The sequence below is a fragment of the Miniopterus natalensis genome, chromosome 4, assembly GCF_054644295.1.
Source record: "Miniopterus natalensis isolate mMinNat1 chromosome 4, mMinNat1.hap1, whole genome shotgun sequence".
In the NCBI taxonomy this organism is placed as follows: Eukaryota; Metazoa; Chordata; class Mammalia; order Chiroptera; family Miniopteridae; genus Miniopterus; species Miniopterus natalensis.
The window spans coordinates 8916879-8931590 of NC_142084.1; the positions used below are offsets into that span (position 1 = coordinate 8916879).

A 14712-nucleotide genomic window follows, 5' to 3' on the forward strand; every position below is an offset into this window, starting at 1 on the left:
CATCCTTGCCACCCCTTTCCCTCCAGACCCATAAGGAGAGCCACAGGCTCTGCCATCAAGCCATATTCAGAATCCGCCCCCTTTTTACCCGCTCCAGCAGCCGCCTTGGTGTAGCCCCATCCTCACTCCACCTGAACTGGTGGTGTCTCACTTTTCACTGTCCCAAACATTCCAGAAGTTTCCTTCTTGCTCAGAAAAAAAAAAAAAAGTCCAAGTCCTTTGCCATCACAGAATCCATCCCACACGCCTCACCTCCCCAGCTTCATCTCTCTCTCCTCCCACCACCCCAGCCTCCTCCCTGTTCCTTAAGCACATAGGCTCACTCCAGCCTCAGGGCCTTTGAACATGCTGCCCCCCCCCCCACTCCTCAGCTAGGCCTATCCTGAGCACCCTCTCCCTCCCATTTAAAATGACACCCAACACTGATTTTTTTGCCCCACTGTATTTTCTCACCACGGCACCCCTCCTTTCAACAAAATGTTGAATTTGCCGATCTGTCTGTTGCCTCTCCCTGCTGGCTAGAGCACAGCTTCAGAGCAGGTATCTTTGTTTTGTTCTCAGCTGTGTCCCCAACACCTGGCAAACAGTAGGCACTCAGTAAATATTTGTCAGATTAATTAATGCATGACCATGGGTGAATGCCCTCTTCTCTGGGATCCTGCTTGGTGGCCTGTTAAATAGGGGGTGGGCGACGCCTGCCTGAGTCACCAAAGGGCTGGTGCTGGGTTCCTCCTCTCACCCCACCCCACCCCCACCTGCCTGGGGGCTTCCTAACTCAAAGCTGCCGTGATGGGAACCACAGCTGCGGGCTCTCTCCTCACCCTCCCTTGCCCCAAATAGGTGCCCAGTCCCACAGTCCTACTGCTTGTTCCAAACCTGCTCCATTCTCCACAAGTCAGCCTCTCATCCTCAGCAGAGGAAACAGGCCCTGGGCCCTCCTCTCACAGTGTGTATGCTCTCCTGCTTCCCCTCCCCTGGGGACCGGCCGTGTCTCCTCCCCTCCCTCCCTCTTTCTCTCTGGCATCCTTCACTGCTGGGACTCTGGGCAGAGCTGGCAGTGTCATCCCTGTCTCCTGGCTCTCTCCTACAATCTGGCCCCCAACCCCCCAGCAGGCGCTCGAAGGACGCTCCCTCCAGGGTCCCTGAAGACCTCAGGCTGCTAAACCCGAAGATGACCCCTGCGGTTCCCTTCAAAATCCGCTTCCCATCACACTCTCTGGCTCTCCTTCCTCCAGGTCTGTGGCTTCCATGTCTGCCTGATCCCCAGATCTCTCTTGGATTCCAGACTCCAAATCCCTACTGGCCTCATAGTCACCTCCCCCCACCTCAGACTCAGGCTGCCACCCTTTTCCCAGCTCCCTTGGGTCTCCTCGCCTCAAGCCAACAGCTATTTCCTGACCACCTCTGTGCTACACACACTGAGTCCCAAGTAGTTTTATTTACCTTGTGGACATTGCCTCCTTGGCAACGTGCTGAAGCCCACCCAGCTCATCACCTCTTGCTAGGACTGAAACTGCCCCCTGACCAAGCCGGCACCCTGTCCCCTCTTGGACAGAGCACTGAAGCAGCACATTGAAGAGCTGTCCCATGCCACCCTTAAAAGCTCCGTAAGCAGTGAGGGGGCCCAGCCGAAAGCACCTGAGATTCCTTTTGGAAATGGACTTGTTCAGGTACTGGTGGAGTGAGGGAACAGGGAAAATTTGAACAAGTTTCCCCAAGAGTGGCAAGATTTCCCTCAGGGAGGAGTGATTAGGGATGCAGGGTAGTGGGCAAAAGGGAAACGGCCGCCCGAGGTGTAGTATTTTTAAAACAAGGTGTGTTTATCTATCAATTGTGTACTTAGAAATTAACTTCAAGCTATTTTAAGCATCCAGATGATTCTAAAGTGAGCCCACTGACTTCCCCTTGAGAGCCAGGTGTCTAGGGCCCTAGTTCTCAAAGAGGAGCCCAGGGTGCACCAGCAGTTCCTGGGAACTTGTTAAGCATGCAAATCTCCTGGACCCCCCAAACCTGCAGAATCTGAAACTCAGGAGGGGAGGGTGGTGGAGCCCAGTTGCCCAAATTTTTAATATTCTGTGCCCCGGCACACTGCTTCTCAAACTAAGGTAGACGGGAACCCCCTGGGGGTCTTGCTAAAATGCAGGCTCTGAGCCAGTAGGTCTGGGGTGGGCCTGAAAGTCTGTATTACCGACAAACTCCCCAGAGATACTGATGAAGCTGGTCCCTGGACCACACTTTGAGTATCAAGTCTACAGCAGGTCAGCCTGTTTTCCAGGCACACAGCCACGCCCAGTCCTTGACCTACAAACAATTCACTACCTGGCCCTTGGCAGAAAAAGTGTGCTAGCCCCTGACCTAAAGGAGTCTTTCTGAACCTGACACCCCATCGGGGTGACCTCTCCAGCATAGTTAGCCTCCAATTGTGATTCCAGAAACTACCAGCATCCCTCCACTCCTTCTGCCTGGTCTATCTCCCAACTGTCCCTGGACTCCCCCAGCCCTACCTGAAAGCCCAAGCTGGGTCCAACCTGGCCCTCCCCATGGTAAAAACAGCCTGGACCTCGGCCTCCCTCATGGTCTGGGGCAGGGATCTGGATTGTATTGAATGGATCTCTGAGGCTCCCACATAACACACAAGACACTCTTGGAAAGGGGGCTCTCTCATCCTTTATTTCCTGCGGGGTCAGCGGCCCTCGAGGGCCCGGTCTCGGGCGATGACAGCCTCTTCGAACTTGATCATGAGCGTGGTGCCCTTGTGCCAGTGCGCTGTGACTTTGGCGGGGAAGCCGCTGTGTGTGAGCACTGCCTCCACGATGCCCGCCGTGAAGCTGGCACAGTTGAGCGTGCTGTTTTCCTTGGGCACGGAGATGTAAGTGTTGATGAGCGGTTCCCGCTCGATGATGTAGAAGGTGCGCGCGTCGTCGTTGGCCTGCTCCAGCTTGTCGGCCTCCTTGCCGAAGAGCGCCTTCCACACGGCGCCCTTGACGAAGAGCAGGGCGCCCAGCACCTTGGTCTCCCGCCGGGCACCCTTTTCGCGAGCCACCAGCGCATCTAGAACGCGCGCGCCCACCTGGCGGCCCAGCGCAGCGAGACGCGCCTGGAGCTCGGCCACGGAGAAGACGCGGCTCTGGCAGTGCTGCACCAGCTCCGAGAAGAGCAGCGCGAAGGCGCTCAGGCTCACCTCGGTGCGCGGCCGCGCCAGCGCGCGCTCCAGCAGCGCCGACTTCCCACGCGTGAAGCGCGCCTCCATGCCACAGCCGCTTCCCTGCGGGGAGACCAGGCAACAGCAGCGTCAGGGCCGGAGAAAGAGCCCTGGGACCCCCAGCCCGCCCCCAGGCGCTCTACCACTGACTTCTCACATGGGAAAGGAAAAGGGGCTTTCACCTGGGCGTAAACCTAGCCTCCTGCCCCATCCAGCAGAGGAGAAACGGGGGCCCGAGAGAGCTTAGGGGGTAAGGTGGGAGGAGAGACAAGAGTGGAACCACGAGGGGACGAGGGAAACCCCAATCCCCAGGTGATTTCTTGTGCGTGAAAAGCACCTTTGCGCCCCCTCCACCACTGTGGCAGCAACTAGAAAACGAGGGCAGGGAGGGGGCAAGGAAGGATGGGGACCGTGAGGACCCTGGTGTGCGCTCCAGCACTGACTCCCTGCGGGTGCGGCTACTCCCCTGCCTCTGCCCGGCCGTAAGCGAGACGCTGAAGGTGGGACTAGGGGGTGTGCTGAGACCACCAGCGGCTCGGGGAACAGACGCGATCCACGGGGCAAGCCAGGAAGGGGCGCTGGGAACTCTTCCAACCCCGCGCAGGCAGCGCCAACTCGGCGCGCACGAAGCACGCCTCCTTGGGGCAAAGAGGGACCTGCATCTGTGACAAAGCCGGGGCGGGAGGGGCGGGGGGCGGAGGAGCGGGGGGCCCCTCCCCCCGGGCTCTCCAGAGAGGTGAGGGGAGGAGAGGGAGGGGGCTGACCCTCAGACCCGGGGCCTAAGGGACCAGGAGGGGGCGCTGTGACCCTCCGTCCCAGCGCGAGGAGCCGCGGCGGTCCGTGGGGGAGACTCGGAAGGGGGCTAAAGGAGGAAACCCCGAGGGGGGCTGAGACCCCCACGCTGCGGCTCTGCGGTGGGGGCGGCAGTGAGTGAGGGGAGGAGCCCAAGGGCGCTGACACCCCCTCTCTTCTCCTCCACCCTCGCCCACTAAGGTGTGCAGCCGCCGCCCCGGTGAGGTGGGGAAGGAGAACTGAGCGCCCCGCCCCCACCAGGCGGGGACGGGGGGGCGGCCGGAGGGGTCTGGAGGCCGGGACGGCGCCCGCGGCCTCCGCGTGGGGGGTGGAAGACGAGCAGGGCCCGGGGGTCCGGGGCGCCCCCGCCCGGGTGAGCAGCCGCCTACACGGAGGGCGCCGCGCGCGGGACGGGAGGGGCTGTGCTGAGGCCCCTCTATTGGGCCGTGACGCGGGTCGCGAGCCGAACCACGGAAAGGCCAGGGCCCCGAGACCCCGGCCCGGGCGGGCGGAGGGGCCGCGGAGGGGCACTCCCTCCCTGCGGGCCTCCTGGGTGCGCCGCAGCGGGCCGCCCGGGGGTCGCGGACGCCGAGACTCTGGCCCAGGACCCACAGGGCCGCAGGGAGGGGTCGGGACGAGACCCGGCGCGGGCAGGGGGCGCGGGCGGGCAAAGTCTCACCGGGAACTGCGGCCCGCGGCTCGGCCGAGCTGCTTTACGACGCCGTAAATGGCCCCATGTGCGCAGGCGCCGCGGTGGGCAGGCGAGTGGGCGGGGCGCGCGCCGCGATTCGCTAGAGCGGCCGCTCGGGGGCGCGCGTGTCCGCCGAGCCCGACCCGAGGGTGCGGTCCGGGGCCTGGGATCTCGCCGGCCTTGGTCGGCCCCGTTCAGGGGGACGGCAGCGCGGATGGTCACATGTTCACGGGCACACGTCTGTCTCAGGGGCACATGTGCACACATGTACAGCTCAGGCCACAGACTCTGGTGGGCACACACTCAGGGGCACAGGGACTCGGTCGCTCCCTGAGCACGTTCACGGACACAGGGACCCGCTGGGGACATCGTTCTCATGCACCCTCGTGTCCCCAGCGTTTCTGGCATAACGTCCACCAGATGGGTGTGATTTTTCCCATTGCCCAAGTCCAAACACTTGCAGACTTCCCCCAAACCCCCAGTCGCCCCAATAACAGATCTGAAAGCCACATTGTTTTCCTTTGGCCTTTATTTCCATGAATCACAAAATATGCAAAAGCAGCCGGGCACCTGTGTGTACGTGCTCTGAGCACTCTCCGTGACACAATCAGGCACGCTCCCATTGACACAGTTGTTCACACAGGCACAGGGAGTAACAGGGCACACACCCTGACACCCACAGTTAAAATGATACATTCCCACAGTGTGCTCCACACACACTTCTGCCCTGACACGTTTACACACACAACATACTGCAGGACATTCATGCATATTCACACTGACAGTGAAACATGCATGGGTAACATGTGTCACCAACACCCTCGCTCACTGTGACACCCTTGCGGTCTCTGCTGACACAGCCACCCACTGTGACGTGCATGACGCTCACAACGTGCTATGATGCACACGTGCCACAGGAACAGTCACACAGCTGTGCACACACACCCACATTCAACATTCACCCAAAACACCTTCCTGTGGGACACACTGAAATACCCGCCCTCCATGAAACGCATACGCCCCCCACACACACGCGTGCACACGTGCAACTCCACAACATTCATTCTCCATGACATAGGATTTTTTATAAATATCTTTATTGATTTCAGAGGGAGGAAGGGAGAGAGAGAGAGAGAGAGAGAAACATCAATGGTGAGAGTCATTGATCCGCTGCCTCCTGCACGCCCCCTGCTGGGGACCGAGCCCAAAACCAGGGCATGTGCCCCGACCAGGAATCGAACCCCAATCTCCTGGATCACAGGTCGATGCTCAACTGCTGAGCCACGCCCGGCCGGGCGACATACGATTTTTTATGTGGGAGAAGATGAACAGGTTCCGACCAGGCTGGGGCCCCCATGTTTCACCTATACTGGGAGGTACCACCATGTCCTCCAAGCTGCACCCAGGGCTTCCATATCTTCTCATTTATTTAGATGGGGGTGCTGAAGGAGGGAGATGGAGATCCAAAATCAGACAGATCCCCCCTGGGAGAGAAGCTAGGGCCAAATCCAGGGCTCCGCCTCCCCTGGCCCCAGCTTACCTTGACTTGGCATTTTATGCAGCATTTCAGAGATTTTCTGTAATTGACCCTTGATTTGGATTATGTCTGGGGTTGGGGAGAGACAGGAGAGCTCTGGGGTGGGGCCTTGGACAAGGCCCCCACCTTCATTGGGAGTCCCCTCCTTGCCCAAACCCCCAGGCTAGGGTGCTGCAGAGCCCTGCACTTGGGGTTCCCAGCAGCATTTAAATACCCCCCAAGTTACTGAAAGGTGACATCCATCACCCCTCCAAACCCTGCCCTCTGGGAGGGCAGGACCTCTGCTGTCCCCTCCCCAGATTCCCCAGCACCACAGTCCACGCAGTGAAGGGCCACAGGAGCACCTGCTGGCAGCATCTTCAGTTTCTCATTCCCATTGTAGACATCGCTCTTGACCTTGCCGATGTACGTTCTGACCTCACTGATGCTGTGCTGGATATTGCTCCAGCCCTCCTTCTGCCCTTCCCGGCACTCAAGTGCTGAGTGAGAGACTGAGGGTATGGGCGGGGATGTCTGTGTCACTGCGGCTGTCTCTACCCACCCTCTAACCCCTTGGGCCTCCCCCAGGGCCTCCCCTCACCATTCGAGATCTCCATTTTCAAGAAGAGCATCTCCCGGGACATCTCAGAATCTGTTCAGGATGGGGGAGGGTAGAAAACCCCTTGAAGTGCCCCAGTTCTGCAGCCCTGGGAGCAGGGGTGGGGGGAGGGAGAGGGACTGGGGGGAAAGGGGACAGTGGGAACACTGGGCCTCCCCAACTCTTCAAACCCCTCCATGCTGCCCCGGTCCCCTTCCCCACCACCAAAACCAAAAGCCAACTCACTCACTCTTTACCAGGATCCAGGCCAACAGGACGATGGAAAGCAGAGCAAGAAGAATGTACAGGGTCACAATGGCTCTGTACAACCCTGGGGGGCCCTGGGCAGAGTCCGAGGATGGCCTGGACCGGGCTGACAGTGGGGCAGAGGCAGGGCGGGTGACCTCCAGGGTTCAGGACCACCACTTGGACTGTTAGTACCGATTCCAACACGATCGCCTCACTCCCTCTTCCCAATGCCATTGGCAGCTGCGCCCACCAGCAACACTGCCGCCTGCACGCACCCTGGCCTGCACCACCAGCACTTGTTTCTAACGCTCTCACCGCCATGCCCCCCTGTCATCACCCTGGGCACTAATCAGCAATGTCAGCAGAAGCTGTTACCAGCAGCCACCAACATCAGTGCTCACTGTGGCCGACACTGTCCCCACCAGCCGCACCCTCACCAGCTGTCTCGGTGGATCCTCCCTGTCACCTGTTCCCCATCACCCAGACCTTCACCAACACTTCCACCTACACAGTCACCACCCTGCCGCCCGCAAAGCTGCCCCCACCCGTCTCGCGTAAGCCTTGGCGCCACCACGCCCTGCACCACCGACCCCGACCCCCAGGTGCTGCCCGCTGTTCCCGCGACGCCCTCCCAGAGCTGCGTGGTGTGGGCTGGCGGGGCTGCTTACCCTCACTCTTGGGTGGTGAATGTCTGCCCCGGGCCTTGTCCTGCTTTCTGAAGGTCAAGGTGATATTCTCATAGTCGGGATCATCTGCACCTGCGGGTGGGTCGGTGGGAAGGGTTTGGAACCCTGCCTGGGGCTGGGGGTGGGCTGGGGCTGGGGCTGGGGCTGGGGCTGGGGCTGGGGGTGGGCTGGGAGGGGGCTCAGAAGTCCTGGCTCGCCACACCCCTGCATACAACACATTTCTGGGGATAAAAGTTAAGTAAGATCTGCTTCTTGGTTAAGAGAAGAGGGTCTGTGAACGTTTGGGGGATACACGTGCGCACACACACACACACACACACGCGCGCGCCTTTTGGGGAGGTGAAGAACCTCTGACCCCCACTCTCAGCTCCTTACCTCTCCCATCCCAGCCTCCCCCTCTTGACCCCCCCCCCACGCCAAGTTACCTAACCTTTGTTATTGGCTGGGGCCTCCTGTTGCTTGTCTTTGAAGGCTGCCGCCTGCATCCTGGCCTCCTGGTTTATTCAGGTTCCCTCAGCCTCCATGGTCCCAGTGTGCCAGTCTGCCCACACGCATCCCCACCCACCGGAAGGTTTCTCAGCAGATGAGGAAATCTCTGGGTTGGGGTGTGGGGGAGGAAGGAGAGGTCGGCCTCCTCTTTTCAGGGATCCAGAACCCTCCCACCCCGGGGCATCCTCACTCCCCCAGATCAAGAGGGGTCTTAGGAGACCAGAGGTCTCAGGGTGGACCAGGAGAAGAAGCCTGCAGACCTAGAGGCGGATCAGAATGGTCAGGAACCTGTGATAGATGTTAGCAAGTGCTACAGTCATCATTTCAAAATACATAAATGCATCAAATCAACATATTATACATCTTAAATTTATATAATGTATGTCAATTATATTCAATAAAAATAAGTTTTTTATTATTATTTTTAATCTTCACCTGAGGATATTTTTTTCATTGCTTTTCAGAGAGAGAGGGAGGGAGAGAGAGACATTGATGTGAGGGAAACACATCAATTGGCAGGATCGAGCCTGCAACCGAGGCACGTGCCCTTGGCTGGAATTGAACCCGAGACCCTTTAGTCCTTAGGCCGACGCTCTAACCACTGAGCCAGACTGGCCAGGGCAAAAATAAGCTTTTTTAAAAAAGATAAGGAACACGGGAAGCTGTGTGTGTATGTCTGTCTGTCTGTCTGGATGACCCTCATCCTCCTGTCTCCTCTCTCTCAAGAGAGAAGTTGTGACACCTCCGAGTCCCACCTTCTAGGGTCGGGGCAGCCAGCCTCAGAGGCAGGATTCCTGGGTCCCCCACACCTTTCTTCCTTCCCCAGCAATCCCATACCTCCATCCCACCCCAAGAAATTCTACTTCTTCAAGGCCCATGGAGTAAGGGAACGGATGTGAGGCCACGGTGCTAACCACTAGACTGCACACCCCCGCCTGCAACTGAGGCCAGGTCCGTGCCTCGACCTTCCCTGGAACTACTTTTCCCTCAACCTGGAGACCCCGCTCAAAGAAACACCTAGAAGCACACTCACTCTCAGGCCCCTGCTCACCTACCCAGGCTGCGCACCTCAGCTGCGCGCTCCTGGGGGTCTCGGAAGGCACATCCCACAAGCCACAGACAGAGTCACACATGCAGCCGGTGACAGCAAAGCCTGTGGGCCTAGAGGATGGAGCTTAGACCCCAAGCTCGAGGCTTGGGGGTGGGGGGGTAGGGGGCTGGAGGCTCCCACACCGAGGAGTGGAAGCCAGATTCGTGGGCTTTGTGGAGGCTGGGGGCCTAGACATCAGTGTCCTAAGAAAACAGAGCCCTGGAGGTGGCTGGGAATGTGGACCAGGACCCTGTGGAAGCAGAGGCGGGGGCTGGCTCCGTGGTCTTCGAGAAATAGAGGCTGGACATGGGGAAAGGGGGTTATAGGACACCGGGAACAGCTGAGAGCATGGAAAACGGACTTCTGTACTCATGTGCTGGTCAGGTGACCAGGACCTCCCAGAAGTGACACTCCCGATGACTGGTTCTTACTGCCCCAAGAGCTGCAGGAGGAAGGAGGGGCTCTGTGAGACCAAGCTGCCCCTCCTCCACTCGCATGTAGCCTAGGCCCTGGTGGCTTGGAGTTTGGGGGGGGGTCAAGAAAACTCCCCTAGAGAAGGCCCTGGTGGGGAGCTCTGGTGACGGAGAGCTCACCTGGAGTCTGTGGGCATTTTGGAGGAAGGAAGGTTTGGAGCTGTGGTTAAATTTAGCTAGAGCTAGATGGGGTTGGGGTTGGGTTGGGTTTTAGGGTTGAGATTTGCTTGAAGGTTGGGGTTGGGCTCAAGGTTGAGGTTTGGTTGGGCTTGGGGTTGGTTGGGCTTGGGGGTGAGGTTTGAACTTTAAATTTGGTTTAGACTGGAGGTTGAGGTTTATTTGGGATTGGGGTTAGGACTGGGTTGGGTTGGGGTCAGTTTTAGTTTGGGTTGGGGCTTGGGCTGGCTTGACCTTCTCTCCGGGTCAGGAATCAGAGGGGCCTCTGAGGCCCCTGCTGGGGTTGGATGTGAAAGTCCTTACTCAGGGAGCTGATAACACCCTGGATCTTCTCCCGGATGGCTTCATCCACAGGGCACGGCAACTTGCCGCACACCAGCAGCCCCAGGATGCAGAGGAGGGGGGTGGAGAGAGCCTTAATCTTGCAGGGGCTGGAAAAGGGAACCAAGAGACCCACGGCTGGGTCAGCCCTGCCCATCTGGGGAGGGCCAGGCTCACAGAACATGTGGGGTTTAGAACCCTGGGCTCCTGTAGGGGATGGGACTGGAGGTCCTGCTGTGCCCCCAGGTCCCCCGCCAGGGCTCTGGGTAAAGCAGGAGCAGTGTCACTTCAGCAGGCACAGTAGGCCAAATCCTCAACACAAAGTCCATGCTGATGCCATCTCGCTCTCGTTAAGGCCGCTGGGTGTGGGGTTTCCTGACTTGGGTAATACCTCCCTTGGCCTTCTATCCCTCCCTGACCACATCCGGGAACAAGAGGAAGCCCCTGGAGCAGGGTGCAGGGGCCCAGGGGTGGAAGCTCTGCCCCTCTACCTGCCGCAGCCTCCGTCTTCAAGAACTCTTCCCTTCCCGCACCTGGCCGGGACTGGTCCAGGAGGTAGTGCCTGGGGGATGGTTCCAGAAGCCACAGTCCGAGGGACAGGTAGAGAAATGAGTGAGTATGTAGGGGTGGGATTGCAGACATAACCAGAATAATGCCCCTATGTGAGAACTGCAGACTATATTCATACCCAAATGTCCATCAGCAATAGAACAGATAAATAAAACTGTGGTTTGTTTCCTCAATAGAACAATCAACAACAGCCTGTGGGCCAAATCCAGCCCGCCATCTATTTTGTAAAAAAAAAAAAAAAAAATGTTTTTATTGACTTTAGAGAGAGGAAGAGAGAGCAACAGCAACATCGCTCGTCTGCCTCCTGCACGCCCCCTACTGGGGATCGAGCCCGAAACTGGAGCATGTGTCCTGACCGGGAATCGAACCAGCAACCTCTTGGTGCATGGGCTGATGCCCAGCCACTGAGCCACACCAGCTGGGCCTGCCATCTACATTTGTATGACCTGTTATAGGAAAGTAAGAAGCTAGAAAAATCCCAGGGCAGGAGAAATAAGAAAGCTGAAACAAGAAAATTAAACAATGCCAACCAGTTTGGCAGTCTGCATGCAGCCAGCTTGTAAATAGCAAGCCCTTATCTTCCCCAGCCAAAGAGCCTGAGAGCAAATGGGTGTCTCCAAAGAATGCAGGGGAGGAGGGGGAAGGGAAGGGGGAGAGGAGGGGGAATCTTCGTGCAATTAGAAAATACAGAGCTTAAATCACCCTGAAAACTAACTAAAAGACAGAGGGGGGCTGGGTGGGGGGAGTGCAGTCTTATCTCATCCCACTGTTTAAACAGAGGAGTCAGCAGTTTCGGGATTTAATTGCCAGGTGCTTCTCATAAATTCTGGGGAAGTCATAACAAAGTAAAAGGGAGAGACATCTTCAGAGTTAACCTGTACCAGGATATCTAGCAGAGGAATTTTAAAGTTTATAGACAGGCCCGGCAGGTGTGGCTCAGACGTTGAGCATCGACCTGTGATCCAGGAGATCGAGATTTGATCCCCAGTCAAGACAGTAGCCCGGGTTGCGGGCTTGATCCCTAGGAGGGGGCGTGCAGGAGGGAGCCGATCAATGACTCTCATCATTGCTGTTTCTATCTCTCTCTCTCCCTCTCCCTTCCTTTCTCTGAAATCAATAAAAACATATTTAAATAAAAATTTAAATAAAAATATTAAAAAAGAAAGTTTATAAACAGAAAATTATATAAGGAAAACACACACACCACACTCCCTCTTCAGATTAGCTAAGAGCCCATCCACGCTACCTGCCGGGTGGTAGATTTGCTTGCCTTCCTTCATTAATAAATTTGCATGCTTTACTTCCTTAATAAATCCACTTTAACACAACACAATTATCTGTAGTCACTCGTTTGAATTCATTTATACAAGAAAAGCACTGAGGAGGGGACAGCCCTCTCCCTGACTTAGGGCTGTCGGATCACACCCCTCTGGTGTCTGTGAAAGGTGCCTGTAACAGACCCACGGGCTAAGAATAGGTTTGTTTGTTTCTAATATAAATGAATTTTTTAAATCGTTATAAAAGACATAACATTTACAATTGTAACGTGTCCAGTTCAATGGCATTAATTTAAGTACATTCGCAATATTGTGCAACATCAGCCCTCTTTGTCTCTAGAGTTTTCTCATGTTCCCAAAATGAAACTGTTTCCACTAAACATTCCCTATATTCCTCCCTGAGCCCTGTCACCCACCATTCTACCTTCTGTCTCTATGAATTTGCCTGTTTATACCTCAAATAAGTGAAATCATATAATATTTATCCTTTTGCATATGGCTTATTTCACTTAGCACAATGTTAAGATTTAGCTATGTGGCAGCATGTACCAGGACTTCATTTCTTTTTAATGCTAATATTCCATTTTACGGCATATTTTGGTTAACCATCTATTAATGGACAGTCTGGTTGTTCCCACCTCTCAGCTATTACGAATGATGCTGCTATGAACATTAGTGTACAAATATCTCTTGGAGTCCCTGCTTTTAATTCTCTTGGGTATCTACCCAGGAGTGGAATTGCTGGGTTATATGGCAATTGCGTATTGAACGTTTTTCAGGAACTGCCAAAAGAGTTTTCACATTTTTACATCATTGAAAAAATGTTTTAATACTTAGTGACAGGCAAAAAGTATATGACATTCAAATCCCAGTCTTCATAAATAAAGTTTTCTTGGGACACAGCCATGCCCCCTTTTTAATATCTCTTCCGTGGCTGCTCCAGCATGGCAATGCAGTTGCATAGTTGTGACAGAGACCATATGGCCCACAAAACCAAACATTTACTCTCTGACCCTTTACAGAAAAAACTTTTGCCCCACCCTGATCAGTGGCAGTGAATGTGAGAGAGAAACCAGTGTGTGATTGCAGCTACATACAACAATCTGGATGATTCTCACCAACGCAACGGTGAGCAAAAGAGCCCAGACACAGACGAGAACATACCACACACATCCATTTATAATATTTGCACACTTATTTACGCATGTTGTATTTCAATGAAAGTGATATGTGTGCCCAGCCGGGCATGGCCCAGCGATCGAGCATCGACCTAGGATCCCCGACATCGCGGTTTGATTCCTGGTCAGGGCATAGGCCCGGGTTGTGGGCTCGATCCCCGGTCGGGGGCGAGCAGGAGGCAGCCGATCAATGACTCTCTCATCATTGATGCTTCTCTCTCTCTACCTCTCTCTGAAATCAATAAAGATACATTTAAAAAAAAAAGTGATATGTGTGTGTAAAATTCCTATGTAGACACAACAGTGTGCACAGGGCCAGATATAGGCAATATTTATCAAACATCTACTATGTGCCAGGTGTTGTACTGAGTACTGTGCATCCAGTAGGGAGCAAAGGGCCACTCCTGCCCTCAGGCACTTTGCCCTTGTCTGACACCAAGAGAACACTCAATCGGCCTCCAATTTCACCTGTCATCTCTGCCCTGAAAGAAAGGGCCCCTGTTCTAGGAGAACTTCTGACATAGGAACCTGGCCCCCAAATGCAGGAACCCATGAAGGTTTTTGTGGAGGAAGAGACAGCTAAGCAGAAGTTGGAAAGCAAGCAAATGTAAACCTGGAGGACAAGCTGGGGAGGGCATTCCGGGTGGAGGAAACTGCATGTCCCAAGGTCCTGGAGCAGGAAAGAGGGCACCTGTTTTGAAGAACTGAAAACGACTAGTGGGGCAGAAAGGCAGAGCCTGGTTGGGATAAACGAATTCCACAAGCTCCCTTCTTTAAAGACCCTGTCGACCAAGAAAAAGTATAAGCTGTAATAAAGAATAAAAAGCATTTATTTGAAAGCAGGGTTTGTAAAGGCAAAATGCACAAAGCGTAATTTTGTAGCAAAGGGAGGATGCTGGCGAGGTTACCAGGGTTCAGTTAGTTTCAATATGCAAACTGCAAGGTGGAAACTACCAGGAGGGCAAGTGCCTATGTTTTTCCAGGATGTTTATGGCTCGGCCTTGAGCTGTGTTTAGCTGCAGGTTAGCAACGTAATAGCAGCTCGGAGAACCAAGGCACAGGACTGCAGAGGCCCCACTTCCCTGAAAGCCTCCTGACTCTGCTTTAGTGAGTGTCTTTGCAATGCTTGTTCCATTTTATTTTTTCCACTACCAATTCCCTCAGTTTGGGCACAGGAAGAGGGGAGGCAAAATTATTATCTTTATTGATTTCAGAGAGAGGAAAGGACGGGGAGAGAGAGACAGAAACATCAATGATGACAAAGTCATTGATCAGCTGCCTAGCCCTCAACCCGGGCATGCGCCCTGATCAGGAATCGAACCCCAATCTCCTGGATCCTAGGTCGATGCTCAACCGCTGAGCCATGCCCGGCCGGGTGAGAAAAGCTTTTGAAGGGTGCAGAA

The 14712-nt window shown here is 55.3% G+C and overlaps 2 protein-coding genes across 2 annotated transcripts; both read right to left on the reverse strand.

Moving 5' to 3' along the window:
- Window positions 1-2659: 2659 nt before the first annotated feature.
- On the reverse strand, window positions 2660-4715 carry TRAPPC5 (trafficking protein particle complex subunit 5). Its single transcript, XM_087815911.1, has 2 exons — window positions 4674-4715; window positions 2660-3265 (listed from the first exon to the last, which is right to left on the reverse strand). The coding sequence occupies exon 2, from the start codon at window positions 3248-3250 to the stop codon at window positions 2684-2686; it is 567 nt and encodes a 188-aa protein (XP_087672037.1). The 5' UTR covers window positions 3251-3265; window positions 4674-4715; the 3' UTR covers window positions 2660-2683.
- On the reverse strand, window positions 3982-8234 carry MCEMP1 (mast cell expressed membrane protein 1). The gene is made up of 5 exons (XM_087815877.1): window positions 8165-8234; window positions 7717-7806; window positions 7050-7172; window positions 6567-6713; window positions 3982-4064 (listed from the first exon to the last, which is right to left on the reverse strand). The coding sequence occupies exons 1-5, from the start codon at window positions 8217-8219 to the stop codon at window positions 3982-3984; spliced, it is 498 nt and encodes a 165-aa protein (XP_087672003.1). The 5' UTR covers window positions 8220-8234.
- Between the last annotated feature and the right edge of the window lie 6478 nt (window positions 8235-14712).